Below are 25,916 nucleotides of genomic sequence, written 5' to 3'. Positions count from 1 at the left end.
GCCGCCGGGCCCGTCGCCACGGCCGGGCCCAAGAGTGCCGCCGGGCCCGGCCAGGCCCGCCGCCTCACCCCTGCGGCCGGGCCCGCCTGGCTCCCCGGCCATGGCCGCCACCGTTCTCCTGGGTGCGCCAGGACCAATCAGGCGCCCCCGCAGCCCAGCCAATCAGCTGGGCTGCCGGGACGCATTTCTCCTGGGCACACCCAGGAGAAATATATATATAGATACCCCCCATTTTAGCCACCGCTTTTTGCATTTTATATATTTCACATTTTATGTTCATAATTTTTAATACAGCTGTTTAATAATCTCATAGCTACCCTCTTTTTAAAAGATAGCAGGTTTATAGTATTATGATCTAGATTTATACTATTAGCATAGTGAGATTAAAATAATATAGTTTTATGGTTCCATAATTTGTTTTTGGTTTTTTTTTAAAATCATGCTCTACTGTTCTATCTTTCAAGGAGAGGAGAGGTGGTCTTGTGGCAGCAAGCATGACTTGTCACCTTAGCTAAGCAGGGTCCGCCCTGGTTGCATATGGAAGGGAGACTAGAAGTGTGAGCACCGTAAGATATTCCCCTCAGGGGATGGAGCCGCTACTCTGGGAAGAAAAGGTTCCAAGTTCCCTCCCTGACAGCATCTCCAGACAGGGCTGAGAGAGATTCCTGCCTGCAACCTTGGAGAAGCCGCTGCCAGTCTGTGAAGACAATACTGAGCTAGATAGATCAATGCTCTGAGTCAGTATATGGCCGCTTCCTATGTTCCTATCTCATGCTGGTCTTGGACCGCAATAAAGATGATTGCTAGATTGAACCCAGCTTGCTGCAGTTAGGCATGGGGTGCTCTACTACTGCACGGAGCGGGTATGAGGTAGCGGGCAGGCACCTCAGCATTTTGCATACCAGCAGTAACAGGATGGTGGCTGAACATGATGTAGGCCTTGCTCCATGCACACACTGTTCGATTGGGAGAGATAGAAGTCAGCTCACCACAGGCTCAAGGTATAACTTTGAATTTCATAATATGCTTTGTATTATTAATACAAAAATTATTAGCAAGCCAGTGGGATTGCTTGGGATTTTTAAAGCAATACTATGTGCAGTTATTGCAGCACTTGGATGCTGTAATTAAACTTGCATTGCCAGGGACTGAAGCTGCAGGCCCAGTTACATTTTGTTTGGATGCAACTCAGTTGAGATCAATTGAACTTTTTTTTAAGTGAATATGTTTAGGAATAGGTTGTTAATGTGAGATGCAGAAATATTTCCTATCTGCTTGGAATAGACAGAGGTCCCCCGCCCTGAACCAGAAGAGGGGCCCACTGCTGATCCCCAAGACCATCTCTGGCCCCACAGCCTTTATGTGAAAGGGGCAGAGCAACTGTCTCTCCCACCATGCAGGGAGGAGAGGGCCCACAGAGGGCAATTTGCCAAGGGCCTCCTGAAGCCGCCTCCGTGAGGAGATGATTATGACGGGGAGGGTAAGTTAAACTTGAGCCTCAGGAGAGGTTTCTCCACACAAGCATGCTGAGGTTGGGGCGTATCTAGGGTAGGGCAGGCATGGCACGTGCCCTGGGCGCCACTTGAAGGTGGGTGCCAGTGCCACTGCTTCCAGTGACAGCCTGGCAACACCAGCGGCACAGGAGAACCTGAGCTTGGCGTTCGCGACCCTGATCACCATGTCTCCAGGGAAGAGCTCGGTTCTTTCCTTTGGTGTTTCCCGCCTCCAATGTGTTGGTTTAAGTAGACGCCGGGCTGCCTGCTTGGCTAGCTCTTCCGTCAGCCCCCTGTCACCTTAGAGGCGGCGCTCTTTCCAGGGAGATCGGCTGAGATCCGCTCTGAGAAGACAGGTGGCAGAATTTTGCAGAGCTACCTAGGAGCAGAGGAGGCTTTTGTGGGGCAGGCAGAAGCAGCGCACTGTGTGTGCGTGGGGTGTGTTTGTGTGCACACGAGCAGAGAGCTGTTCCTTACAATGGCACACCAAAGTGCTTTGGCTGCCTCCCCTCCTCCAGCACTCACAGAGTTCAGCGAGTGATCTCCTGCTGGGCGGAAGGGAGATGCCATCGCAGAACACTCGGGCTCTCTCTGACACATACAGCAGTGGCCACACTTCCAGAGAGCTTGCTCTGCTGCACGGCCAAAAACACAAAACACGTAGGAGGAGGAGTGGTCACAAACCAATGCCTTGGCACCGGGATCAGGCCGGGACTTGTAAAGCGGGCAGGGAGGAGAGCGCTCCCCAGGGCGCTCTTGGCAGTGTCTCCCGCGTTGCATAAACCTTTGTGGTGTGTGGCAGCCCAGCTGCCTTCCTCTTCGGGTTTCTCTCTTCTCCCTGCCAGCAAGCAGGAGCAAGGAAACGAGAGGTTCGGTCTCCTGTCCTTTGTAACATGATGCTTGCAGCGTGGAGATGCGCAGCACACTTTCGAGAGTCATGCAGAGAGAGAGAGAGAGAGAGGTGTACATGTGGGTCGGTGCTTGATTCAGCCTGAGCTGCAACAGCCTTGCTCATATTTTCAATGTTCAGGTCAGCCCCCGCCCCCTGCATCTGCCTCTTGCCTCGGTCCTGGCAATGCCCAAATGGTCTTAGGAGACCATTTTGTTATTTTGTTCCATTCTCTCATGGTGGGGGCTCCTCCTCCTCTTGGGGAGGACCAATTTGCATCAGTGAAAGCAAGGAAGGTGCAGTTATCACTTTCATGTAGTGCCATAATTTGTTAATTAAAAGGTTAACAAGCTTGACTTGTATTCTTGAGCTGATATTATGATAGTTATCTGAAAGATGGGGGTCAGATGTTTGGACAGGGGCGCAATTTCAGTGCTTGCCACAGGCCCTATTTTCCGTAGATTTGCCTCAAGAGGACTCTGTCTCTGATCTCACACAATGAGGATCACGGCAGTGGGATGCACTTCTTCTTGTCTGGCAGGAAGACGACAGCCAAATACAAGCTACGTGAACTGCATCAGGTTACCATGGTGATGGGTAACTCATGAATGTGTGTCATGCTAAAAAACAACTGATATGATGATCTCTTCAGTTGCCCCCTCTATTCCCACTGAAGTTCTTTTGAGTTGCATCTTTGAAACTCAGTCCATTCAGGTACTTTTGTATTGCTTGGATTCAATCTGTGAGGCATTTTCAGCATGCCTAATTCATCTTTATTTGCTTTCTGTATCCCCTAAATTTTGCAACTGCTCAATCATGTCCTGCATGTTTCTATGGGTCCCATAGTCACTGCATAGGTATATTTATAGAAGGCATCACCAGCTTCTGATTGGTTGTCTGGTTGGTAAGAGAAACAGTTACCTTGGTTTTCTGCATTGTGTGAATTTATGCAGGGATGTGTGGGCGGCCTGTTTGCTTGCCTCTGGGTTTTATAATGTCTTCAAAAATCATCTTTTGACATTTGTTGCAAATGAATAGTAGTCCTTGGGAATCTTGTTCCATTTCAGCTTCGAATTGAAGTTCTAGGCTTAGATCTGCACATGCAGTGGAATAAGGGGGGGAATGGGGGGGTAAAGTGAATGATGGGTCAGGCAAACCATGTTTTATGGCTTCCCCAAATCGAATCCCCAGCAAACAGAAAACAGACATGTTAGGGAGAAATGTTCATGCCTGCTCGAAATGTTCATGCCCCTTGCCTGCTGCTAGTTTTCTATTTGCAGGAAGTTTAAACATAGAGGAACATAGGCGAGCCAGCATAGCGTTGTGGTTAGAGTGTTGGACTAGGACTGGGAAGACCCGAGTTCGAATCCCCACTCAACCATGAAACTCACTCGGTGACTCTGGGCCAGTCATGTCTCTCTCAGCCTAACCTACCTCACAGGCTCCTTGGAGGAGAGCGGGATATAAATGTAAAAATAAATAAAATAAGATAAAATTTTTAAAAAATTCACAAATGTGGTTCCCCTAGCTGCAGTCTCAAGTGGTAGAGTCCATTCTACCACTTCATGTCTTTACCACCTCATTCCACTGCATGTGTAGACCCAAGTTTTGTGAATATGTGATAGTTTTCCTTAATGGAGGAAACACATATGCACTGAATACCTAAGGTGCACCTACACTTCATTTAAGGTGGATTGTTGCTCCTGGATGCACTATAACCCAACCTTAAAAGTCTACAAAGTTACTAGTCCTCAAATATGTTTACTACATAAGCTTTCCTCCCTAACCTATATTTGCAGCATGTCAGTGGTCTAGAAGAAAATAACTAACTCTCTCCCAGTTTAAAAAGTTTGTTTGCATGGTTCCTTAGAGGAAATTCTTTCTCACCATAGGTCTCCAGGCCAGTGCTAATTTGCAAACCAGCTTAAACTACTGGGGCGGGTTGGTTCTTCCTTTCCGCTAATACTAGAACACTTGAGTCATCTGGGGAGTTTGGCAGTAGATTCCAGGCAAGCAAAAGAGAGGATTTCTTCACACAGTACATAATTAACATAGAGAACCCTCAGCCTTCTCTGGCCTTAATGAGGATGACACAAATGCATGGGGCCTGGATCAGGCCCAAGGCCTATTTCATCCAGCATCCTGTTTCACACAATGGCCCACCAGTTGCCTCTGGAAAGCCCACAGGCAAGAGCTGAGGGCATGCCCTCTCTCCTGCTGTTGCTCCCCTGAAACTGGTTTTTAGAGACGCCTCTTGGATTGGGTGGCATAGTGGGGAAGCAGCTTGCCTAGAATGCAAGAGGCTGTTCGTTTAAATCCCTGCCGGTGTGTTTCCAAGACTATGCCCAGTAAATACATTTGTAGTCACCTATATTGGGCAGCAGTAATATAGAGAGGTGCTAAAAGGCATTATCTCATACTGTGTAGGAGGAAGCACTGGTAAACCACTCCTGTATTCTACCAAGAAAACCACATGGAATGTGATCATTAGGAGTTGACACCGACTCGACAATCTTTCCTTGGGATGGTGGTGGCCTATAGCTCTCAGACTAGTAATTTATCTAAGCCCTTCTTAAAGCCATCCAGATTGGTGGCTGTCATCACATCTTGTGGCAGAGAATTCCATAGGTTAATTATGTGTAGTGTGAAAAAGTACTACCTTTTGCCAGTCCTAAATCTCTTGGCAGTCAGTTTCATGGGACAACTCCTGGTTCTACTGTTGTGAGAGTGAGAGCAAAGTTTCTCTATCTCCCCATCGTGCAAAATTTTATAGACTTCTATCATCTCAGAAAGATGGCCCCTCGGTCATCTTTTTTCTAAACTAAAAAGCCCCAGGTGCTGTAGCCTTGTCTCATAAGGAAAGTGTTCTAGGCCCCTGATCAATCTGAGTTTCCCTCTTCTGTACTTCTTCTAGTTCTACAATGTTAGAATTGCCATGCCCCCCCCCCCGAAATTTCGGGTTTCACCCGGATTTTAAGCATCTCACCCAGATTCGCCCGGATGTCAGCTTTTATGTAATAATTTTTTAAAAAGAGTTATGTAGGAGCAGAGTTATGGAGCAAAATGTGCATTCACTTTTCTGCTCAAAAATCATTTTCAAGCCAATGTACACAATATGCAAATTAGGTGCCTGGGTTTGGAAAGCCAGAATATGGCAACCCTATACAATGTCCTTCTTTAGATGTAGTGACCAGAATTGTACGCAGTACTCCAGATGCAGCGACACCACAGATTTGTATAAAGGCATTATGATATTAGCAGTTTTATTTTCAATCCTCTTCCCAATTACTCCAAGCTTGGAATTGGCCTTTTTCACAGCTGCCGTGCTCTGAGTCGACACTTTCCAATGAGCTGTCCACCATGACTTAAAATCCCTCTCCTGGTCAGTCACTAATGCTCAGCATCAGCGTATATGTGAAGTTGGGGTTTTTTTGCCCCCAAATGCATCACTTTTCACATGCTTATTGAACACTTGCAAATTGAACCACATTTACCATTTTGTCACTCACTCACCCAGTTTGAAGAGATCGTTTTGGAGCTCCTCACAATCCATTTTGGATTTCAGTACCGTAAATAGCTGTGTCATCTACAAGTCTGGCCACTTTGCTGCTTACCTCAACTTCTAGATTGTGCATGAATAAATTTAAAAGCACTGGTCCCAGTACAGAATTCCCTAGGGGATCCCACTTCCTTCTTCCCTCAATTTAAAGAACTGTCCATTTATACCTACCCTCCCTTTCCTGTCCTATGGAGCCCTGCACCATCTTGGAAGGCCTGCACAGAGATAAGGCTCCCTCTCTCTTAAAGGGCTCCCTCAGTACTGAGAAAAGAGCAGGGCTAGGCAGAGGCCAGCACCGTGGGAGATGGCTCTCCTGCTGAAAGTTTTTTGGCCAAAGTGTCCCCCGCTTGAAAAATCACTACCCTATCATACTCTAATGGGATAGCAAAAGAAGCTGTTTTCCCTTTCACTGCATGCTAGGCTGCATAGTGGCCCCTCCCCTCAATGATGCCCAGATGCAGGTGATGTTGCCAGTACCCAGGAGGGGCCACGTGGCGCTTCCCCCACTCCTTCCCAGTCACTGGCTGGGTGCTCTCTTTCTTTCTCTCCAAGCGAGGACCCTCAACGGGTGCTTCATTTGCTGTCTGGGAAGGAGTGGACAATGGGCTATGCCTCACACTCGCAGTCAGCAAGTGCTTCATGGAAGCGTGTGTGTATGTGCGCACATGCACATAAAAGAATAAAAGGGAGCAGCCTGGAAGAGACAAAGGCAGAGGGTTTCTAGCTGGAGTTAGTTAGAGCTGGGGGTGCAAAGAGAATGCCTTTTTGCCTCCACTGATGCTCTGTTTGTATATCTGTAAATAAAGAAAAGAGCCACCTAAGGGCACAGTGGGAAATGACTTGCCTAGCAAGCATGAGATTGCCAGTTCGAATCCCCGCTGGTACCTATATCAGGCAGCAGCGATATAGTAAGATGCTGAAAAGCATCATCTCACACTGCGCAGGAGGCGGCAATGGTAATCCCCTCCTGTATTCTACCAAAAACAACCACAGGACTCTATGGTCACCAGGAGTTGACACCGACTCGACGGCACACTTTACCTTTAAACTAGTGGGCCCGGGCACAGAGCATCTGTGCCTCTAGTGAGGCCGGGCCCACCGCCGCCTGCGCTTCGGCCGGGCCCGCCGCCTTACCTCCGCGGCCGCCGGGCCCGCCGCCTTGCCACCTCCGCGGCCGCCGGGCCCGAGGGTGCCGCGGCCGCCGGGCCCGAGGGTGCTGCTGCCGCCGCCGGGCCCATCGCCGTGGCCGGGCCCAGGAGTGCCGCCGCCGCCGGGCCCAGCCAGGCCCGCCGCCTCAGCTCCGCGGCTGGGCCCGCCTGGCTCCCCGGACATGGCCGCCGCCGCCATTCTCCTGGGTGCGCCAGGACCAATCAGGCGCCCCAGCAGCCCAGCCAATCAGCTGGGCTGCCGGGACGCATTTCTCCTGGGCACACCCAGGAGAAATATATATAGAGATAAGGAAAATACTACACAGGCACATTAAATTTGTGTTCTCTCATCCAAAGGAACCTAAATTCAGTAGTGTAACCCCTGGAACTTCTTGCACTCTGGGAAGTGCAGAGCACATTACAATATCAGAGTCACTGGTTTTTTAATTGTCATTTCTCATTCCAGCTTCACAAGGGACTAAGAGTTTTTATCAGTCTCTTGAAGGGCAACAGGGAGGCCTCTCAGAAAATTCCAGCAAAGGCCCCCTTATGAACACAAGTCTCCCTGCACAAACCTCTGACATGGTACCAATGGACACATCGAAATGCAAGTATTATATCTCCTCCATTCAATCAAAGTCCTATTAAGTGGAAGCACAAACCCAACTGAAATGAGCAGAAGTTGCTCACATGTAATGCTGGATTGAAGCCTAATGCAATTTTGTACTGGATTAATTTAATTTATTTATTGTAAAGCCATTAAGCATCCCCACTGAGCATCTGCTGGAGGGCCAACTCCCTATTTATCCATTTCCTCCATGAAGCAGTCTTTAAGAAAAGATTCAGGCACTTTTTAATTAGTTTGTTTCTGTAAGTGACCTGCCCTTGTGATATAATAAGCACAGCCCTGTAGAGCAGATTTATCTACAGCATGGTAGCAAACAGCTAAAATAGGAGGAATGATGAACTCAAAAAACTTACACTGGGTGGAAGGTCAGAGCCATGAAGTTTGCATCTGAATTTCAACTGCAGAAGTATTGCAGAGTATTAGGTTCAGTAATTTATTTGCAGGAATTGTTTTCCCCAATATATTACAAGGAGCAACATTTTGCCTAGTTCAAACATCATAATGCCTATCTATGGTTTGTCTGAATGTCTGAATCAACTAACACAATGGCGCTTCACACGATGGGTGTGAAGCGCTGTTAGGGTTAGTGCAGGGAGAACGGGCTTAGCCCACTCTCCCCACACACGGGCAGGCAGCTGGCCACATGATTGCTGGCTCCATCACAGAGCTGGCAGGAGTGGCGGGGATCGGGGGGGCCAGCTGGCCTCCGGAAGTTCCAGGGTGCCCAGCGTGAGCATGGGGGGCATTCTGGAGAGACCCCTGAGGCTGGGAGACTTGTTTCAGCCTCCCGCCAGGGGTCTCCTCATGTGTTGCCTTGGCGCAGAGCCGTACCAGCACACGATCAACTGTGCTTGCTGTGCTAACCTCGTTTAAGGGGTGGGGTAATCTTGGTAGTTTGCTGCCAGGTGCGGCTCCCGTAGCAGCAGATGACCAGGAGAAATAGGGCTAGGCTTGCTAAGCCCGATTTCTCCTGGTCGTGGGAATAGCTTCAGTGTTTGCAAGTGGCTGCCAAACTAAAATGTACAGCCAAAGTTTTGGCTGGTTCAGATCTCACACAGAACCTTGGTTAGAGCTGGGCTTTGTGTGCCCTGCCTGAGCCTCGGGAACACACACTCCCTCCCTCCCACTGCTGCACAAAGCATCTACTTCCTATCAAGGTTAAAATAAGCCAAGCTGGGTCATGTCATCTGAACCCACCAATCTTGGTTAATTCTAGCCTACATGTTTCAAATAACCAGAGAGCTGTAACCCACTTCAAAGCCTGGGAATAGATCTCAGGTTATTTAAAGTAGTCCAGATAAGCTGAGATTGATGGGTTCGGATGACACAACCAACAGCAGCTTATTTTAACCTAGATAGGAAGTGGACACTTGTGCAGGGATGGGATGGGGAGCACGCATTTCTGAGGCTCAAGGATATCACATAGAGCCCGGCTCCAACCAAGGTTTTGCATGACATCTGAACCAACCCTCTGAAACTGGTCTGCAAACCATGCTTTGGGCAAGTTGGGTTTTGGTGTTTCTTAGGAATATAAGAAGCTGCCTTACACCAAGTCAGACCACTGGTCCATCTAGCTCAGTACTGTCTACACTGACAGGCTCTACAAGGTTTCAGGCAGGAGTTTTTCCAGGCCTACCTGGAGACGCCAGGGATTGAACTTGGAACCTTCTACATGCTAAGCAGATGCTCTGCCTCTGAGCTACAGCCCGGTCCCTATCTGAACAGACAAATGATGGTTTGGAATACTAGTCTACCCTTGGAGAGCACTTAGGACAGCATCTACGGATTCTCATTGAAGCTGAGAAAGGAAGAAAACCACCCAAACCATGTTTTTTCCAATATGTCTGAAGCACATGGAGGCTGTTCTCACAAGCCTGAGCTTGGCTGCCCATGAGAATCACCAGGATTCACTGTTCTGGATCCAAGCCCAGCACCGAAGCTTGGCTGTTAGCATGTTAGCCAAACACACCCTGGACCCGGCTCCTGGGATTGTGTGTCAGCACGAGCTGCTTGCAGCTCGTACCGATGCAGAGACAGGCACCTAGAGCGCCCATCCCCTGGGGGAATGCCCCGGTGCACTGTGGGATATCAGAGGTCAGGATAAAGAGTCCTGGCCTCAGAGCAATCCATGCTGCTCTGCACTGCACGGAGCAGCGCTGATCATGGGGGAGCGTGCTCGGTGCTCCCACCAGTCTATGAACGCTTGTCTGGGGGGAAGGCAAGGTTTGCAAAGCCTTCTCTCTGCCCACGCTGCCCAGTAGGTCACGAGAACAGCCTCGTGGTTTGCCACTGAAAACTATGGTTACTGAAAAGCAGAAAGAAGACAGCAGTGATCAGATAAAGCAGATAAAAGTCTCAGTATGTCATCACTGGACCAGAACCTACCAGCCATTCAACCAGAGAACTGTCTGGGTCAAGAGAAGATACATGGCCACCCGCGCAACATTCAATTTGTGGATGGAATAGATTAATGGAGCTAATGAGAGAATCATTCTTTTGCCACATGGAGGAGGGCATTTCAGGGATTGGCCATGGGCCCTCAGGATGACTGCCCTGGGATACCATAGATAACCTATTATTCATTCATTCATTCATTCAGTTTTTATACCACCCTTCCAAAGCTGGCTCAGGGCGGTTTACAAATAAAACAAAGACAGTTAAAATCAATCAATAATTAAAATATAAAATACCATTAAACAATTAAACAATAAAACAGTTTAAAATCCTGAAAAACAGGTACATTAAAAACACTTTATAACAATTCAAAAACCCTGGAAAGCCAGGCCAAACAGACAGGTCTTAAGGGCTATCCTAAAAACCAATAAAGAGTTCGAATTACGGATTTCTGCAGGGAGCGCATTCCACAGTCCAGGAGCAGCTACAGAGAAGGCCCACCTCTGAGTCACCACCAGACGTACCGGTGGTAATTGGAGACGGACCTCCCCAGATGACCTTAATGTGTGGTGGGGATCATGCAGAAGAAGGCACTCTCTAGGGTAACCTGGACCTAAGCCTATGACAGCTGTCACAGCAGCCCTGGATGGCCAGGTTATGCACTTATGCAATAAGAGGTTATCTAATCCTTGACACCTAATTAGCAATAAGCTCATGGGTAAAGTGACTCCTCACCCTTAGGACCCTCAATGATGAGACCGTTGGAGGTGCTGGGGGTGGAGTGATAGAAATACTTTTCTTCCCAGCTCTCTTGATACTGCTGTTACTATCAAGTCCACAGTCCTTACAGAGGTGCAGTGCCTCTCTACAACCCTGACCGCAATGAGAAAGCACCTTAGAGACTGACTAAAGATGAAATCTGAAAATATTATAAAACTTTTCACCTGTATCTGTTGAATGAGTGACTTATCTGGTCCTCAACCAAAGAATTTCCTTCCAGGTCACTGGTTTCACTGGTTTCATGAATGTCCATTTCAGATACTACTCTCAGTTTTGAATTTTCAAATGATATATCTGGGAAGCTCCTGTTCATCACACCTGGATAAGAGCAAAGACATTTATTTAGTTGTTAATGTTTGATTGAAAGTCACTTAGTGCAAAACCTTGTAGGCCACTGTATATTTTGTAGCAGAGTAAATTCATGCCCTGTCCATCATTCTCCCATCTAAGTCTCAATCTAAAAAGATGACTTGTAACAGTGTGTATCTGCAGGACTCAGCAGAGACCAGGCCCCAAGCAGTCAAATTCAGGGTCCAAGAGGGGCAGGCTTTCAGTCTGAGAGGTCAGAGGCAAGTTAGAATGATCCAAAGTAGGCACAGATCACAAATGAAAGTCGAAGGAATTCGATGCAAGGAATGTAGCCCAAGGCAGTTGATCAGGTTCCAAACGACAACAGTACAGACAAAGGGAGCAGGTGCTTAGCCAGGGAAGGTCCTCTAATGAGGCAAGTTGCTCGGATTGAGGAGCAAACCAAGGAGGCTGTGATTTTTTAGGGTCTGCTGGAGAGGAATTGGTTCCCCCGCCCTGTAGCTTTTCAGAGTGTCTTTGCACAAAAGCAGCATTACACCTGGGCACTTGAGTAGCACCCAGATGCTACTTTTCAAAGCATTTCCATCCAGGTGCTTTGACAAAGATATATATTTTATGCAAATACAGGATTTTTTTTTTTAAGGAAACAGTGAAGACGGAAAGGGTAAAGAACTGTTGGATAGACTGAAAATGTGATGCCCTAATGATCCTGAAGATGCTACAACTTTTTGAAAGAATCCTTCCTTTTTATATTTTGCCTTTTGTGCCTGACATAACATGGAACACACCGTGAGGCTGTGCACACAAGCAGCCAAATTTGGTTTGGCTTGGGCAGCCCTGCCTGGGTTTGGCAACTCGTGTGCAGCACCAGGATTGTGGGCGATCCTGGCGCTGCCTCCCTTGCAAGCCCAAGAATCTACAATCTACTTCAGTTAGTTCAGAATGCAGCAGCCAGATTGGTCTCTGGGGCAACCCGGAAAGACCATATTATGCCTGTTTTGAAACACTGGCTGCTGATTCGTTTCCAGGTAAAATACAAAGTGCTGGTTATAACCTTTGAAGCCCTGAATGGCTTGGGTCCAAGATATCTTAGAGAGCGCCTTCTTTTACATGATCCCCACCACACGTTAAGGTCATCTGGGGAGGTCCATCTCCAGTTACCACCGGTTCGTTCGGTGGCAACTCAGAGGCGGGCCTTCTCGGTAGCTGCTCCCGGGCTGTGGAATGCACTCCCAGCTGAAATTCGTAATCTTAATTCCTTACTGACCTTCAAGAGCGCCCTTAAAACCCATCTGTTTGGCCTGGCCTTTCAGGGTTTTTAATTAGTTTTAATTGTTTTAATGTTAACCTGGTTTTCAGGGTTTAAATTGTTTTGATAGTTTAATTGTTTTTTAAGATGTGTTTTAATTGGTCTTCATATTTATATTTGTTTTAATTGTTATTGGTTTTAATGGTTTCTGTTTTAAATTGTAAACTGCCCTGAGCCATTTCAGAAGGGCAGTATAAAAATCGAATAAATACATACATACATACATACATACAGACAAGCTTTAACCTGGGTTAAAGGGCGCAAGCACACCCTTTCTCTCAGGTTCAGGGTCATTGGTATGCTCAGACTGCATGTAGCCCGAGCATACACAGAGTTGGGTGCCTAGAGTGCCTAACTCCCAGGGGAATCCCCCAATGAACTCTGATCATTGCACAGTGCATTGTGGGATTCCTGGAAGCCAGGAAAATGAGCCCCATCCCCCAGATCCTCGTGCTGCATGGAGGGAGAAGCATGGATCCCTGCCTTCCTCCATCCCTCCGCCCCCCCCCCCCATTATGATCACATGGATATTGGTATGACACTCGATTTCTTCCTACTTTTGCGTTCTTGACAGCATCATAAACCTGTCCAGTAAATCATAAGACGAAAAACAGAGAGATATATGGTCATCTGTTCCTAAGTAAAGTATGGTAAACAGCCCCATTGCCTTATAGCATAATTGGATTTGTAACCATAAGTTTTTAAAGGTAATTAAATTTACAGTCAGAAATAATGGAGGAGCAAGCAATGGCTATTCCAGAGGACAGACTACCTTTGGAGTTTTATTGCTTAATCAGCACACCTTGGTGTGCATTCTGTTTCTGAAAATGTAGCAATTCTATTTGAAGTAAATCACTACAGAAAACCTGTGGAATTCTTTAATTTTCTGTACTTATTAAGTCAAACACACGTGATGTTTAAAGTGCCCTTAGTTCTGACAGGCTTTGTTTTCCTTTAAAAAAGGGGGGGTGTTAAAAGTTAGAAATTTTAAAAGTTAAAAAGCAGATGGATTGGAGCTCTTCACAGACTAGGTGTGCAGTGGGGAAGCAGGGGGGCTTTAATGCTGTACAGTCCTTTGCTATGGTCACAGCCTTGCTGTGGTCCTTACTTATGAGGGGCCCTGATTTGGCTGCAGTTCACTAAACTAAAATGCAGTCAATCAGAACTAATAATGCTTTTAAACATCACATGCAATTGGGTCCCCAGATGTGTGCAGTTTGCAGCCTTTGTGTAAATCCTTTTCCCCGCAAGTGCAACAAGAGGGCTTGAAACAGACTCCAGTGTAGTTAAGACACATACCTGGATTAAAGCCCACCCAGTTTCACTGGAATCAATGGGATTAAATCAGCTTAAATTCTAGTTTGGGCATTGTAGTTTGACTTGTGAAATCTTTTTAGGATGCATGTAACGGAGCTGCCCTGAGGTTAAGTTACAGTTGCTTATATCTAGCAATCTGCTTGTAGCAATGTGTTCTTTAATTATCTACTGACAACCCCTTATCCTGTAACAGTTCTCACCGATGACTCCAGTATGGTTTCATAATGATACATCCTGCGACCTAAAGTATAGTACAGAGTGTACCATGAATATAGCCGACTCTGATATGAAAAGGAAATACACAGCTTTCAAAGGCAAACAGCTGCTGAACAAGCCATCAAATTCGAGCATTAATAACAAAGTGACTACTATAAAATACTTTTGGGGTTTTTTGCTTGTTTGAATATGAGAGTGTTTCTAATCAACCGACTGGTTACTCAGCATCAGCAATCATCTAAATCTATTAATAGTTTCTATTATCAGTTTGCACCCATCACTTAAACAAAACAAAACACTTCCCAGCATTTTTTTAATACAGCCCAGATACTTCTGTTCCCTTGGATTTCCCTTTGTTTCAATAAGGAACCATAAGGAGAACAGATGCCGAGCACAAGAGAGAAAGTAACTACTAATTATAGACTATTAGTGTTGGAGGCTTCTAAGGCACTGTCGATAACATACTTGGAACATTTCGGAGCCGGACCTGTGACCTTACCTTGATAGTCAAGGAGAATGGATAGGAGTAAGTGGGGGCAGACCTCCTCCAGAATGGAACAGAATGCGGAGAAGGCACGGGGACCTTTCCAAGAGAGTTTCTCTAAAAAATATGCAGCTCGCTTCTTGCAGCATTCCCTGGACAAAATGTCTTTGTACTCCTCCAAGGAAAAGACTCTCTCGTAAACCAGATATGACAGCACTTTCTGCACATCCAGCTCTGCCACAATTCTCTGCCTGTGGTTGCTTAGGATATCAGCAAGCCAGTAGCTCCTATCTTGGTTTTCTTTTTGTGTTGGTTTTGCACAGTTATAAAACAAAGACTGGGCTGACCATCCAAACATTTTTGCATTTATGCTGAAAATATTTTTTAAAAATCCAACCCTGTGTCAGCTGTAGAGTCTTCAACAAGCAGCAGATGCATAATGCAGACAGGGGAAATGCAAATACTTGTTTTCTGCCTATAGTTATTGCAATTCCACTGGAATGCAGAGGCCCTATATCCAAATTATAAAAGAAAAAACACACACACACACCAAGTGCAATGCCTGCAGCTCCCTAAGAGGATTACTTTCCACTAATTAGCCCTTTACAAGCATTAACAAGCATCTCTGCAACCGTAATGAGAAAGCCTGAGAATAGGTGGGCTACTTTTACTTTTTAATTCTGTAACCAATCTTCAAAAAAGATACCCCCTTGGTAATAACCGATTTATTGAAGAGGACAGCATATCAGATGGATTCTCCATGCCAAACTGGTGTTAAAAGAAAAGGAAATGTCTTCAGGTGGATACAAAGTATGGGGGCCACCACACAAAATCCACTGTCCCTTTAAGTAGCATTTCAAAGGTAATACTATGTTATATTTAACATATTGATGAAATAAAAGACCTAGAGATCTGTTGTGTGCATTGTTTTTAAGAAAGTAATTTGTCTTCATGGGGGAGTGCGGGGTGGGGGGAGAAATGAAATTTCCCCCCCTTAAGACCCTTCAGGCTTTTAATGTTGAATATGTCTTTAGTTGTCACTGAGTAGCTGGACCTTTAAAAACAACAACAACCTCATAAATAGTGTCTACTTAATGAATTAGGATTAAGAGAAGAGATTCTTACAGCAGCAATGTAGGTGTACTGCCAGCAGTAATTATTCACTAAGGATCACACTTGCATAACATCCCTTCTTAACATGTAAATGCCTGCAAGGTAAAGCACTTTTTTGTGGGGGGTGGGGACAGGTGTTGTTCTGTTTCTACAGGGATTTTTTTTTAAAGGCATGTATACTACTTGTCTGTGTGGTCACCCTTCCACAATCATTGGACTGTCACCCACACTCACACATGGATATTCTTGCCCATATGTTTCTGCTTTTCCATTGCATGAATTACCACTGCGTGTACAACTTGCACAGAGCTAGGGTTGCCATGTAACACTGCAAATAAATGATCCCTAACATTGCTGAGGATTTTCCATCTAAGTCATGGCTCCAGAGGGGCTCTTACCCCTGGACTTTGGGGCTGAAGTCCAGGGCTTGCACCCCCTGGGGCCCCCCCCAATCCTCTTTAGTTTGTCCTGGGTGGTGTGGTTGCTGCACCATGCCACCGGCCCACACTGTGCTGGGCAGCCGAGTGCGATTGTGACCTGCGCCAGGTGCTTTAGAGACAGAGTGGGGAGTAGGGAAAAAAATATGTGGGATGGGAATATGTTGAGTGTTGAAATGTATCTGCTGATGCATCTTTGCATAGACATACCTGTTTTTTTTAGCCTACTTTCCAGTAGGCTTATGAGATCACCCGGCATTCTGTGTGTGTGTCCGTGTGTGTGTCTGACCATCAACTTCGCAACGCCTGGACCAATATGAACCAAATCAGGTACAGTTGTAGGGACACATAGGGACACCTCAACAGCGTTGTTTGTGATGATGTAATCCATCCCGAACCAAGACAGTGGATGTGTAAACTTTGGCTAACTTGTGAACCACCTGATTTGAACCAAATTTGCAACAGCTGTAGAGACACATAGGGAAGCCCTAATGACGTGGCGTGTGATGATGTCATCCACGCTGATTCAAGATGGAGGCCGCATTAACTTCTGAGGCACAAGCATTTGTGGACCACTTAACCTATTTGAACCAAACTGGGTACAGCTGCAGTGAGTGACACATACGGACACCTCAATGGCATAACTTGTGATGATGTCATCCATGCCAATTCAAGATGTAAACTTTTGAGGAGCAAGTGAGCTAACTTGTGAACTGCTTAACCAATTTGAACCAAATTTGCTGCAGCTGTAGGGACATCTCAATGGCATAGTTTGTGAAACATAGGAAACATAAGAACAGCCCTGCTGGATCAGGCCCAAGGCCCATCTAGTCCAGCATCCTGTTTCTCACAGTGGCCCACCAGATGCTGCTGGAAGCCACAGGCAGGAGTTGAGGGCATGCCCTCTCTCCTGCCATTACTCCCCTGCAACTGGTACTCAGAGGCATCCTTCCTTTGAGGCTGGAGGTGGCCCACAGCCCTCCGACTGGTAGCCTTTGATAGACCTCTCCTCCATGAAGTTATCCAAACCCCTCTTAAGCCATCTAGGTTGTTGGCTGTCACCACATCCTGTGATGTCAAGGATGGCAGACGCATGAACGTTTGAGGTGCAAGTGGGCTAACTTGTGAACTGTCTAGCTGATTTGAACCAAATTAGGTACAGTTGTTGTGAGTGACACACAGGGACACCTCAGTGGTGTAGTTGTGATAATGTCATCCACCCTGATTCAAGATGGCGGAAGCATAAACGTTTGAGGAGCAAGTGAACTAACTTGTGAACCACTTAATCGATTTGAACCAAATTTCCTATAGCTGAATGGACATAGGGATGCCCCAATGGTGTAGTTCGTGATGATGTCACCCACCCCAATCCAAGATGGTGGATACATTAACTTTTGAGGTGCAAGTGCACAAACTTCAGGACCGTCTAACCGATTTGAACCAAATTCAGAACAGCTGTAGTGAGTGACACACAGGGACACCTCAGTGGTGCAGTTTGTAATGGATACATCCATCCGGATCCAAGATAATGGTCACATGAACATTTGAGGTGCAAGAGATCTAACTTGTGGACATCAATTTGCACCAAATTTAGTCCAGATGTAGAGACAGTGAAAGGAAAGTAGGCTGATTAGTTCTTACTAGAACAACTTGTATATTCTTACATTCTTGTGAATTCAGTTGCTGTTTGTGCCCTCAAAAACCCTCATGATTTAAAAAAAAAATACTGAGTGTGTCATGGTATGTGTGTCTCTGTGTGTGTAGTGGGATAGTGATCAACTTACAACAGGTCAGGAGGGAGGGGGCTCCAAAGGCCTTTAGGTCCAGGCTCCAAAATTACCTAGGTGCACCTCTGCATGACACTGTTCTTTGATTGAAGCATCTGATGTGGGCATTGTTACCACACTGCTTATTACTGTTGCAGGGGAACAATGGTGCCCTGCCAAGTAATTCAGGACTGTCATGGACCAAACAACTCTTTATATGCAAATATGTGTAATAAAGGCCAGGTAACCTGTAAAAAAACTGGTTCAGATGGGGCCATTTTGAGTGGAGAGACATGAGCTGTGAGCTATTTTTCCATACCCACCCCTTCAACCTGTCCCCTGTGCAGTTCCACACACATATGTGAAGGGAAACACACTTCTGAAACCACATTTGGGAGGAGAAGTAGCTGGGGGTGCAATTTCGAACAGGAAAAAATGCCTAGTGAGAAAATGGTTAAGCACTGCCTCCCCGCCAACTCCTCTGCTCTGAATTATTCCCTCCCAAATTTGCTTTTCATTTTTTAAAAAAGTCTATTGGGAGTTCATTACGAATACAACAGATATTTATATACCACTTTTCAACAGAAATTCCCAAAGTGATTTACATAGAAATAAACAATTAAAAATAATAATAATCACTGGTTGCCCACATTGGTGTGTAACATGTAGTTATGCCTGCACTACTAAGAAACGCTTAGGCCAACTCAGTCAGCCGGCTTGTATACTGCTTGGACCAGCCAGTTGTGGGGGTGGGTGGGGTGGTGGAAAAACAGCTCACACCTCTCCTCCACTCAAAATGGCCCAAACTAAAGCAATTTTAAAAGGCTATCAGGGCTTTGGTAGGGCACCATTGACTTGGCACTGTGATTCCAGTCAGACCAGTCACATAGTGTTGGCCCACTGTTTTTGCTCATGGGCAGCATGTCTAGGGTTATCTGTTTTCTCCTCACAGCAAGCCTGTGGAGTAGATTATGTAGAGACCTGACAACTTGCTCAAGGCCATCCAGTGAGCTTCGAGGTTGAGGAGCCTCCCCTGAGTGAAAACTGCCCACAGAGTTTGCGGAGTTCACAAATCACTTCCTATATTGTGTGGAGAATGAACTCTCAGGCAGACAACATTCCTCATCTTTCTGGAATATCAACTGATTAAAGAAGCCTTATTCAATGAATCATGGGAGTTGCTTCCAATTTCTTGACCAATTAATTGATGAAACTTGCATGTGGTTGACAATAATAATTCTGATGTACAAGGCATACTTCTTTTCATTTTAGATTATGAATGTGTCTATCATCACCAGCATTTCAGAAGAGGCATTCCCTTCTGTGTGCGTGAGGGAAGGGGAAATGCTTTAAGATGGTGCTGGCCACCTACAGGTTTGATAAGTGCTTTGTATTCATGATAGATAGATAGTGAGGCCATTCACACAATCAAAAACTGCGTTCTACCCAGTTTTGCGAGCTGTGTGTGGTCCAATTTTCGGTTGTGTGGAAGCAAGGTAGTAGGAAAACCTGGGTAGAAGTGATTGTGTGGAAGCAAGATAGGAGGAAAAGCTATCCAGGTTTTCCATCTAGCTTGCTTCCACACAACTGAAAATTGGGACCACACACAGTTCCCAAATCTGAGTAGAACATGTTTTTGATTGTATGAATGACTTCAATATTTGCAGCCTGCATAAATGAGACAACCTTTCAGTCAATTCAATCAAATAATTAATTTGATAATTTGAATAATGATCAAATAATAATTGATAATTGATTTGATTAAGTGCTGTCAAGTCGGTGTCGACTCTTAGTGACCACATAGGTAGATTCTCTCCAGGATTATCTGTCTTCAGCTTGGCCTTTAAGGTCTCTCAGTGGTGCATTCATTGCTATCATCATCGAGTCCATCCACTTGATTAATAATTATAATTCTCAAAATATTACACCAATACATAATATATCCCAAAGTAACTCTTGTTCCTTTCACTGGTATTTCTTAATTATCATTTGTTTTCTTACTCTAAGAAAATGCCCTGTTTCTTATTCCAGAGCATTAGAACATAATGAACATATTATAGATTAGCTTCATGGAATACACAGCATACCAACAGAATGAATATTCTTTATGTTTGAATCTTTTAGCTGCCTGTTGACACTTCAACATTATAGCATTAATTATTAGAGCAACCCTGTGGTCAGTGTAAGGCCTTGGTTGCTTAACTCAAGTGCTCAAGAACACTGCCATCTTGTGCTTATGGGGGCAAATGTAGCAAGCCCTGGGCTGGTTGGTTTGTTTATAAATGTTTATAAACATTTATTTAAAAAAATGTTTGTTTGTCAGTTTCTGTATCACTTTTCACAAAACTCTTCCCAGGAAAGTTTCCAAAAGTTAAAATGCAACAAAAAAATCCATTAAAATGGGTTAAAACCTATTAAAACTTTACAACGGATCATTTAAAACTAAAATGTGAACTGAAGTGGCTTCTTCCAAACTCCTGCCAGCTCCCCCTCCCTGTGTCCCCAGGAATAATTAGATCAAAATTACCATTTATTTCCAACATTTCTGGCACAAGACACTTCTGAGCACCTGTAGCGTACCTGAGGGGGAAAACGGAGAGGCATGAATGGATTTACAACCGCCTAAGCACCACTTCGTATTTGACATTTTTAACTAGGCAAAACCGCCGGCGTACAAAATAATAATCCGTACCCCTCGGCTTGAAAATGCAACATGCCCAGCTGTACATTTAAAATAATAATGACCCATTAAAACATTTTCAATACCTGCTAACATTCATGGGGGATGGGAGAGAGAGAGACCTTTTTGCAGGAGTGCAGACAGAAGGAAAGCTCGAGGAGCAACTCGCCACGAAAACCACTTTTTTTTTGCGGGGGGGGGGCGGGGATAAAATGCTTTTGAGGGGAACATTTATTTATTTATTTCTCAGATTTATACCCCGCCCAAACTTACGTCTCTGGGCGGCCAACAGCAATTAAAACACACACACATAAATAAATATATAGATAAAAGTTAAAACAGTTCAACGTACACATCTGTGTTATTCGGCTTGACGGGAGAAGTTTAATAAAAGGGGGGCGGGGGTGTTCTAACGCTCGCAGAAAGAAGAATCCGCGCACACGCACACACCCTCCCACCCCGCGCGCGTGCCTTTTTATCCAATCAAAATTGTTTTAACGGATTATTCTCGACCAGAAACCCCTTAAACACTGCCGTGCTAATTCTATGTTGACTTATACAATTGGACGGCGGGGGCCTTTCCGCGGCCCTTCACCACCACCGAGCCGGGGGAGGCGGAGAAGGAGCGCTCAGCTTGGCTCCTCGCCTCAGCTGCCGGCTGGGCCGCCCCCTCAGCCAGCAGCAGCAGCAGCAGCAGCAGTAGGAGGCCGGCGGCCCGGGCGATGGCGGCGGCCAGCGGGGTGGCGTCGCGCCTGCTTCGGCAGGAGCAGGAGCTCCGCGGGCTGGCGGCCGACATCGCGCGCCTGAAGGAGCCTGAGCTTGGCGGCGGCCTCCTCCTTCTCCTGGCCCCGCTGGAGGCGGCGGCCAGCCCGGAGCTGCAGGCGCTGCGGGCCGAGAACGAGAAGCTCCGCTACCGCCTCCTGCACCTCCGCCGCAGCCTGGCGGCCGAGCTGGCCCGCGGCGGGGACCACCCGGCGCCGCCGCCAATTGCGGGAGGAGGCCCGGAGGAGGTGAGGCGGCGGGGACGGCCAGGCTCGGCTCGCTCTTCCTCATGGGTCGGGGGGGGCGGCGAGTAGCCCCATTGCCGCCGCGCGGGGCTTGCTCCCGAGGAGAGCGGGCTGCTGGGGGTGTCGAGGCCTCTGTCTCCCCGGGGAGGGTGAGTGGGGGGAGGACCCCCCCGCGACACAGGAGCGGGGGGCCGGCCTACCTCACAAGGTGGTTGTGCGGGTAAAGGGGGGAGGAGGAGAAAGACGCGTGCACGACGCCCCCCACCCTTAGTTCCGAGAAGGGGCAGAAATGTGGCCCGCAAGGATGGAAATGAAACGGAGGGATCCTCCTTGGCAGGCAGACCCCCGCTAACTGGGCAAAGAGGCGCCTCCTTTTGGGTTTTCTTTATTTATTATCGGGGGGGGGGAGCAACTGGTTCTCTCCATCCCCAGCACAGCATTTCTCCAGTGGCTGTGGTCTAGCCTATTCTGCTTTTTTAGATTGCGAGCCCTTTGGGGACAGGGAGCCCTCTTATTTGTTTGCTATTTCTCTGTGTAAACCGCCTTGAGACATCTTTGGAAGGGCGGTATAGAAATCGAATACAGAACAGCATTCACCACCACCACCTGGCCCTGGGGGGCTGTGACTCTCTAGCGTTTGCAGGCAGGACTGGGATCCTGATCTGCAAGGCTCTCTGTGTGTGTCCCTGGTTCTGGGCACCTTGTTTCAAGGACCTTTGGGCCCGTTCAGATTAGGTTAGGGCATGCAACCCTGGGCTGGTAAAGTATTGTCTGGACTAGGATTTGATAAACTGGAGCAGGGTAAGAGAAGAGGGTACCAAGCAAGTCCTAAAGGGAGGGTTACCAACCCACCAGGAGCTAATTCCCAAGGAAGGAATGCCTAGGATTCCAGCTTCTTTGTGTTTCTAGTGAATGGTTCCGACGGGCGTAGCCAGGGGAGAGGGGACCCCTATTCACCCCTCTCCCCAGCTGCCCCTTGGAGTGGGGGAGATAACGAAGAAAATGGGGACTGGTGGAGTTGGGGGGACTTCAGGAGCTGGGTGTCTCGGGTTCTTTGAACCCATCTGCTCAATTATAGCTACACCCCTGGGTCCGAGCAGTTGTTTTACGGTAACTTGATCATTTGGCATAACCATTTTATAATGTTGTCCAACTGTTTCTCGACTTAGGAGCTTCACTGTGCAAACTTAATTGCTTTCCAGAGTAAACCTAAAAGGGAGAAGGAGGAAAACCAAGATGGCAGTGGATGTAAAAGCGAGGTAGGTGGGCTTCTAGACTTCTGGGATCATCCTAAATGGTGATGGTTGTTTGTCTGCCCTGACTCTGTCTCAGAGGTTCAGTGCAGGATACTCTTTAAATGCCCATAAAAATAAATCTTAAATGCATAACTCACAAACCACCAAGATTTATTGATTATTTTGGGCATGTGGGCCCTTCTTTTCTATTGCAGTAAATTAGCTAACAGTAATCAATTAAAAGTATACAGATGAAACAACAATATAGCAGCTGTTTGGGGACGAATAGCATTGACAGGGTGATCTTTGGTAGGGAAATGTCATAAGGGGAAAGAGTTCATCTTCAAGTCACTTCCAGTTAGAAACCAGCCTGTTAACAAAGCATACCTGCAAATGTCTAGTTTGCCCCTGAATATACCAGTTAGTTTGATTACCAACTTTTTAAAAAAATGAAAATCCCTGATGAAGCTGGGGTTTGTTTGTTTTTTGTTTGTTTGTTCCTGGGTGCTTTAAAGGCATAAGGAAAGAGCAGCCTAGCATAGTCTTTATTTTGGTCTTTGACCAGCATAACAGGAAAATAGACAAAAACAGTTCAAACAAGCTACTTCTACAAAATAATAAAAAGTCTTTATAAAATTACTTAGTATAAGAAGTAGAAGAGAAAACGATGAACATAGAACTATATATAAAAGTTAGTCAACGCTAATAACAGAATGACACCGAGTATAAAGGTAGCAAGACAGCAAAAGTATGTAATTAATAATACAGAGCGATGTTAAATTTCATACCATATTGTATTCTATACTATGTATGTCAACAATATATCCAGCGACTGGAGGCAACATATATATATAAGCTTTAGAATATTTGGTTCTTAATGAGCTCAAATGAATTTTGCTAGCTATAAGAGAGCCAGCGTGGTGTAGTGGTTAGAGTGCTGGACTAGGACCGGGGAGACCCGAGTTCAAATCCCCATTCAGCCATAAAACTAGCTGGGTGACTCTGGGCCAGTCACTTCTCTCTCAGCCTAACCTACTTCACAGGGTTGTTGTGAAAGAGAAACTCAAGTATGTAGTACACCGCTCTGGGCTCCTTGGAGGAAGAGCGGGATATAAATGTAAAATAATAATAATAATAATAATAATAATAATAAGGCAGAACTTAGCCACATTATAGGATCTAGAGTCATTCTGATCTGTCAAGAGGAAACTTAGGTAAAAGGAATCAGTACAACCTGGATAATAATGACAGTACAATACGGTAATAATGACAGTACAAAAGTACATGAGCTGTCATTTCAATCTCACCAGAGCCACAGGGGCAAATACACTCTCCATATGCAATTCTCTGATAGGGACAGAGCAGTGTATTTGCTCTGGTATTTGCTTTTTAAAAAAACAGCATTTGGGATGGTCCTCTGCAATTTTATTTATTTATTTATTTATTTATTTTTACAGCTACAGCAGGAGCCAGGTTTCATCAAAGATAGGCTGAAGCTATATGAAGCACTGAAGAAGGAACATGATGCGCTTCTTGATTCCAGAGCATGCAACCAAAGCAGGAGTATCAAGATTACTCTTGCTGATGGGAAGAAGATGGAAGGGGAATCTTGGAAAACAACTCCACATCAGATAGCTCTAGGAATCAGGTGAATTCAGTACAAAGGATTTTCATTGGCAAAAAATGGGTCTGAGATCAGAGTGCAACATTTGTTCCATTATTAAACTAAGAGACGTGCAACTAGAAGTTTGGCTAGTTATCTCAAACAAGTGTGTAATTTCAACTTTCCTTTCTTCCCATGTTTCTGTACAAACATACAGGTGTTTGTGTTGTGTTGTATACAAGCATATACATGTTTGTGCTGCTATTGAGCCTTAAAACACACACATGCATATCTGTGGCATGCAAGTGAATCAAATGCCTTCTTGCTCTTCTGTCATGACTGATCAGCCCAGTCACTACCACTGCCTTCTCTCCTCCTGTTGGGGCTGCCCCTGCTAACTGAGCAAAGAGGTACCTTCTAGAGTGGTGATCCTCTTGTGTTTAGCAGGGGGAGAGCAATTGTTCCTATCCAGCCCCAGCACAGGATTCTCCCAGTGGTTACTGGTGTCTACCTTTTTTGTTTCTTTTTAGATTGTGAGCCCTTTGGGGACAGGGAACCATCTTTAGTTATTACTGTTTTTCCATGTAAACCGCTTTGAGAACTCTTGTTGAAAAGCAGTATATAAATATTTGTTGTGGTGGTGCTGCACATTGTTCTGCAGCTAGCCACCGGAGAAAATAGCTGAGTTTGTTCTGCCCTGTTGTTGGGAGGGCAGGAGGTGGAAGTGGCAACAGTCGCAATGGGGCAGGCAAGTGGAAAATGAAGCACCCTATGGCTGCAAGCAACACTGCTTCCTCCAACTCAGTGGAAGCAGGTGGCAGTGCCTCAGCTGTCTAGCCAGTGGCATACAGCAAGCTGATATCCCAGCCTTCAATCCACTGGTGTGGTGTGCATAAGAAGAAGTATTGCTGGATCAGGCCAAAGACTCATCTAGTCCAGCATCCTGCTTTACACAGTGGCTAACCAGGTGTCCCTAGTAAGCCTGCACTGTGGCATTTAAAACTTTCACATATGGGCAAGTTTGGCAAAGTTTTTGCAGTGTTTTAAACATTGATCTCAAACATGTCTTTCTCCCATTTAGTCGAGGTCTTGCAGATAATGCTGTCATCGCCAAAGTGAATGGCGAACTGTGGGACTTAGATCGTCCGCTGGAGGGAGACTCTGCTTTGGAGCTGCTCATGTTTGACAGTGAAGAAGCTCAGGCTGTACGTAAGCTTGCCCCCTGCCCTCACTTTGCAAACTAATTTGAAAACAGTTGCCCCAATCCAGCAAAGGAGATCCATGTTGAGGAGCAGGTAGCTAATGCCAATACAGGTGCGCATCCACATCTCAGTGCTCATCTAGTCCCATAGGGACATAGGAAGCTGCCATATACCAAGTCAGACCATTGGTCCATCTAGCTCAGTCTTGCCTACACAAACTGGCAGTGGCTTCTCCAAGGTTGCTTCTCCAGGATTCTCAGCCCTATTTGGAGATGCCAAGGAGGGAACTTGGAACCTTCTGCATGCAAGAATGCAGGTGCTCTTCCCAGAGTGGCCCCATCCCCTAA

At 46.2% G+C, this 25,916-nt stretch overlaps 2 protein-coding genes across 25 annotated transcripts in view; one reads left to right on the top strand and one right to left on the bottom strand.

Moving 5' to 3' along the window:
* The window catches only part of TJP1 (tight junction protein 1), a 344,987-nt gene extending 323,115 nt beyond the window's left edge, over positions 1 to 21,872 (bottom strand). For 13 of the 16 annotated variants that reach the window (XM_053271901.1, XM_053271903.1, XM_053271907.1 and 10 more), the window contains exons 1-2: positions 14,542 to 14,917; positions 11,056 to 11,209 (exon numbers count right to left, since the gene is read on the bottom strand). In XM_053271901.1, the coding sequence (XP_053127876.1) occupies positions 11,056 to 11,209; positions 14,542 to 14,884 (497 nt within the window). In that variant the 5' untranslated portion in view covers positions 14,885 to 14,917. Of the gene's footprint in view, positions 1 to 11,055; positions 11,210 to 14,541; positions 14,918 to 20,369; positions 20,423 to 20,608; positions 20,678 to 20,874; positions 20,972 to 21,729 lie in introns of those variants that run through there. The other 3 variants (XM_053271916.1, XM_053271915.1, XM_053271911.1) reach the window with 3 other exon arrangements.
* TARS3 (threonyl-tRNA synthetase 3) overlaps positions 20,965 to 25,916 on the top strand; it is a 46,480-nt gene continuing 41,528 nt past the window's right edge. For 3 of the 9 annotated variants that reach the window (XM_053271928.1, XM_053271929.1, XM_053271927.1), the window contains exons 1-4: positions 20,982 to 21,532; positions 22,699 to 22,788; positions 24,222 to 24,412; positions 25,449 to 25,572. In XM_053271928.1, the coding sequence (XP_053127903.1) occupies positions 21,245 to 21,532; positions 22,699 to 22,788; positions 24,222 to 24,412; positions 25,449 to 25,572 (693 nt within the window). In that variant the 5' untranslated portion in view covers positions 20,982 to 21,244. Of the gene's footprint in view, positions 21,533 to 22,698; positions 22,789 to 24,221; positions 24,413 to 25,448; positions 25,573 to 25,916 lie in introns of those variants that run through there. The other 6 variants (XM_053271936.1, XM_053271934.1, XR_008311389.1 and 3 more) reach the window with 5 other exon arrangements.

The sequence above is a fragment of the Hemicordylus capensis genome, chromosome 10, assembly GCF_027244095.1.
Source record: "Hemicordylus capensis ecotype Gifberg chromosome 10, rHemCap1.1.pri, whole genome shotgun sequence".
NCBI classification, from domain to species: Eukaryota; Metazoa; Chordata; class Lepidosauria; order Squamata; family Cordylidae; genus Hemicordylus; species Hemicordylus capensis.
Note: the sequence above shows the minus strand (reverse complement) of the source record. Positions and strands in the feature narration are given on the sequence as shown.